The sequence below is a fragment of the Borostomias antarcticus genome (genome assembly GCF_949987555.1).
Source record: "Borostomias antarcticus genome assembly, chromosome: 6".
Taxonomy (NCBI): Eukaryota; Metazoa; Chordata; class Actinopteri; order Stomiiformes; family Stomiidae; genus Borostomias; species Borostomias antarcticus.
In genome coordinates this window covers 13,871,354-13,876,353 of record NC_140239.1, presented here as the reverse complement: position 1 = coordinate 13,876,353, position 5,000 = coordinate 13,871,354, and the positions used below count along the sequence as shown (strand labels likewise).

Sequence of the window (5,000 nt, the reverse complement as noted above, 5' to 3'; positions counted from 1 at the left end):
TACAAAGAATACCAGTTGTGAACAGTATGCTAATAAGAAATCCGTATGACAATTCATTATGTACAACGCATCAAACTTCATCTAGACACCACGAGCATGTCAATATGACTTTATGACCGAGCACTAGGCCATACCCAACATCACAACATCAAACTGCAACTGCCTGCTGGTGCTAGCTTCCTCGCCGATGGTGATGTTGCTAGTGCTAGTGTTAGCTCCGATAGCCTCTGGAGCACTACTGCATTCGATTGCACCTGCTGCGCTGTCATTTCGAGTGGTAGCTTCTTCATTAGCATTGACAGTTTTTATTTTATTTTATGAAGAAGTGGTAAATTGTTTTTATAGCTCTTTTTGCCATTATGAGCAGGTTGGCTAGTTGTAGCTTGTTGAGCACTGAGCAGTACAGTCAGATCTCATTTTTTTCGACGGACGAGTTGTGCCATTAGTGGATTATGAATATATAATATATATTTTTAAAGGTAGCCTAGTTTAAGTAATAACTACACTTTTAAAATTAATGATGATCTAACACAAACTGGTACAAACCACAATTATGTATTTAATAATTGTGTTAATTATTAAAAAAAAAAAAAAAAATGTATTTTTTGTTTTGTTTTGTTTTTTTTAAGAATCTGAGCAGAGTACGGCTGTCCAATCAGGGGGGGCACTTGCCCCCCCTGCCCCCCCTATAAAATCGCCAATGTATAGGCCTCTATAACCCTTTTACCATTCACAGGTAATAAATGTTTCTCAACACGGTGGTTCTGGGGGAGGTGGTGGGGCATTCCCGTCATCAGCACTTGAGTTTGCAGAAATCGTAAAAATGATGAGGGCGCTGGTCACGTGGTGTGCCTGTGAAGTTGGCAGAGCTGGAGGGGGAGGGGGCTGCGGAGGGATACGGAGGACCTTCCATTTCTCTCCCCCCTGAATATCATGTTTATTAGAAAACCGCGCCAGGACAGTAGCAGGACAGGCTGTTAAAGTTACTAACATAATCGCTCGTAATGCCTCCTAAGCGATCCTGAGGTTTGTTAAAACGTTCTGTTTCCCCAAAAGAGCTTAATAGCTAATTGTTATGGACTATTTTAGTCAGCGGAGGTGATTTCTTAGCCAAGGGTGCGTCAGTGTGAATGGGAGCAGTCAGACAGTGTTCCAGTGAGCAGCCTGCCTCTCGTCCTGTAGTTACCCCTACTGCATCCGATTTGACTTTTGGGGGCAATTGGGGAACTTGCAGTAAAAGACAGCATTTATTCCTCCTCGTGTCCCCTTCCCCTTTCCTTTTCTACGGACACACGGAGCTTCCAGGATGGCACAGATACTGCCGATACGGTTCCAGGAACATCTGCAGGTAAGACGCATAAAGGCAAAAATATGTAGCCTAATAACAGCTGCATTTTGCTGCGTAGCTCCACGTCTGTACAAGCCCGCAAACAGACGCCGCACACCGGTATTTAAAGGGATTCTGGACCGGGGCTGCGTGGAGTCTCGTTATAACCACGGGCCTAGCGGAGCTCTTAACGGGGAGATGACTGGTGAAAACTGACCAGTCATATGGTTCTGGGAGCTCCACTGCGGAGAGTGGCTGAATCACGCTGCAGTTTGCTCGGGTTGAAAACGGTCGCTGTCACCGGGGAACCGCGGGATCACCGGAGCTGATCGTGACATTAATGCCCCGAAACTGCGCTGCTTTGACACATCAGCGCACAGTTCAGCTGCGAAGCGGCAACATTGTAACGGAGACCTGCGTGACACTTTGCAGAGATAGGCTACACTGTAGCTAGCTTAGCTAGTGTGGATAGGATAGCCTACGCTATCAGTCCTTTGCAGTGCTTTTGCATCATGGCAACTTTGGCCAAATCGTAGCATAAAATACTGTCAGACTGCAATACTGCAATGAAGAAGAACATTAGGGCAAGGCCTACGAGTTTGCTTTATGCGTGGTTTATGCGTAGTAGGTTAATTGATTGGCTAGCCTGTCTTCTATAGCCTTGGACTACCATGCAATGGGCAAAGGTTCGGCTGACACTTCATCTGTGTATGATGAATGCATTCTGGCCCGGATATTCTCACAGCTGTGTCTCTGACAGCTCGCTATGTCCCTGTTGATCAGAGGTGCCATGTCATCATCATCACAGCTGCAGTGACATGACTGACCGACCCTCCCCCGTCCTGTGTACCCCGGGGCTGCCTCTTCTGACCCGCTTTTCTTCGCGGAGAAACTTTGTGACGCGCTACTGTGCCCCCCCCCCCGCCCCCCCTCTCTGTGGACCGTTGTTATGGTAACGCCAGGGCTGTGAAATGGCCTTTCACAGTGAGTCCCCCCCCCCTTACCTCCCACCTCTCCCCGAGACCCCCCCCCACACACACCCCTTCCACTCTGACCACTGGCCCCAATCCCCGGTCCTCAGCCAAGGGCTAGCCAGACAGAACTGCTGATCCTAGACCAGCCCAGAGCAGCACAGACAGAACTGCTGATCCCAGAGCAGCCCAAACAGAACTGCTGATCCTAGACCAGCCCAGACAGAACTGCTGATCCTAGACCAGCCCAGAGCAGCACAGACAGAACTGCTGATCCTAGACCAGCCCACAGCAGCACAGACAGAACTGCTGATCCTAGACCAGCCCAGACAGAACTGCTGATCCTAGACCAGCCCAGAGCAGCACAGACAGAACTGCTGATCCCAGAGCAGCCCAAACAGAACTGCTGATCCTAGACCAGCCCAGACAGAACTGCTGATCCTAGACCAGCCCAGAGCAGCACAGACAGAACTGCTGATCCTAGACCAGCCCACAGCAGCACAGACAGAACTGCTGATCCTAGACCAGCCCAGACAGAACTGCTGATCCTAGACCAGCCCAGAGCAGCACTGACAGAACTGCTGATCCTAGACCAGCCCAGACAGAACTGCTGATCCTAGACCAGCCCATGACTAGCCAGACAGAACTGCTGATCCTAGACCAGCCCAGAGCAGCACTGACAGAACTGCTGATCCTAGACCAGCCCAGAGGAGCACAGACAGAACTGCTGATCCTAGACCAGCCCAGAGCAGCACTGACCCAGCAAAGAATCGCATAGCCTACATCATGGACACAGACACAGTCATCCGTGATCAGATGGGATAAGTAGATGAGGATACTGATAGACGATGGATATTATAGTAAATTTCCAGTTTGGGTTTAAATGTCTAGCTGAGTACCTGGGACTGGAATGAGGAACTGATTAGTAGTACTGATAAGATACTGTAAGGACAAGCAATTACAAGAACTCCAATGCACCTGTACTTGTTACACATGGCTAATAAGCGCTGTGCTCTGCTCTGAAGACATGTGGGCCCCTCTGGCAGGGGGCAGGGATGGCGGTGGTTGTTGGTTCAGTCCCTGTTCTCCCACATAGAGGTCTTTAGGTCGCATGGGCCAAATGGCTGATCAAGCCTTTCTCTTCTGATGCAGCATTTAAAACCCATCTTGGTTTTCATAGTCAGCTAGGCGGGTTTTTGATAGGAAAATGCTTTTTAGGAGATATTGATTTTCTGACTGATAGATTAGACAGTCCTCTTCCGGTATCATGCTGAGCAGGTCTTATTCTAGTCTCAACTCTGCCTCCACGACCCTCTACTCTGCTATGATCTACTATACTCTGCTCTACTCTGCTATGATCTACTATACTCTGCTCTACTCTGCTATGATCTACTATACTCTGCTCTACTCTGCTATGATCTACTATACTCTGCTCTACTCTGCTATGATCTACTATACTCTACTGTGTTCTGTTCTACTCTATTCTACTATACCCTGCTCTACTCTTCTCTACTATTTTCTACTCTGCTCTGCTCTACTCTACTGTACTATACTCTGCTCTGCTCTACTCTACTGTACTATACTATACTCTACTCTACTCTGCTCTACTGTACTCTGCTTTGCTCTACTCTGTTCTACTCGACAGTGCTCTGCTCTGTTCTACTCTGCTCTACTCTATTCTACTTTGACCTGCTCCCTCTGTGTATGTAGGTGCACCAGCAGAGTGAAAAATGTGAGGAATTTGCAAACCCAGGACTTTGGGCCTCAAGTTGTTGAGGTTTTTTTCCTTGGCTGGTATTTACCAGGCTGCTAGGAGTCTGGGTCCGGGGGGCTCAGGGTTACACCCCTCCCTGTCTGGAACCACTCGCCTGGGTTCTACAACTGTCTGGAACCACTCGCCCGGGTTCTACAACTATCTGGAACCACTCTTCTGGGTTAGCAAGGGCAGGGGAGTGGGATTGAGAGACTGGTCACTGGTCCATCAGAACAGACCAGTTGCCGACGGACGGGCGGACGGACGGGGGGGGGGGGGGGGGGGGTGTCACTGTCCGGGCAGAGGGGTGGTGGGGGGGAAGGGTCTGTCCAGCGGGGGTCTTCAGGGTCAGTCTACTGCAGCTGTTGGCTGTTGAGCTTGCAGACCGCGTCAGTAGAGAAGCTGTTGTGGAACCTCTCCTTCACAGTCCTGAAGCACGGCCATCTTCCCTCTCTCTGGTGAGATGGTATGAACAGGTCACAGCTGGAGTGGTTGGTGTGACGGATAGATAGATGAATAGACACACAGACATAGATGGATAGATAGATGGATAGATAGATAGATCTCTTAGTCTCTGAGTGAATCTCTGAATGAATCTGAGTGAATCTGAGTGAATCTGAGTGAATCTCTGAGTGAATCTCTGAGTGAACCTCTGTGTGAACCTCTGTGTGAACCTCTGTGTGAACCTCTGTGTGAACCTCTGTGTGAACCTCTGTGTGAACCTCTGAGTGAACCTCTGAGTGAACCTCTGAGTGAACCTCTGAGTGAACCTCTGAGTGAACCTCTGTGTGAATCTCTGTGTGAATCTCTGAATGCTCCCGCCCGGCTTCCTGTGAGGAATCACTGCTCTGTGGTGACGGGACCAGCAGCAGCAGCGGTCTCAGATCTGAGGGGACGTCCAGGAAGGGTCCAGATAGAGGAAGGAAGGAGGGCTGCGTGTCTGGAGTGT

General features: G+C 49.4%; 1 protein-coding gene across 1 annotated transcript in view; it reads left to right on the top strand.

Moving 5' to 3' along the window:
• Positions 1-1,221: 1,221 nt before the first annotated feature.
• The window catches only part of cltcl1 (clathrin, heavy chain-like 1), a 143,788-nt gene continuing 140,009 nt past the window's right edge, over positions 1,222-5,000 (top strand). The window contains exon 1 of the mRNA XM_084440293.1: positions 1,222-1,348. Coding sequence (XP_084296419.1) covers positions 1,307-1,348 — 42 coding nt within the window. The 5' untranslated portion in view covers positions 1,222-1,306. The remainder of the gene's footprint in view (positions 1,349-5,000) is intronic.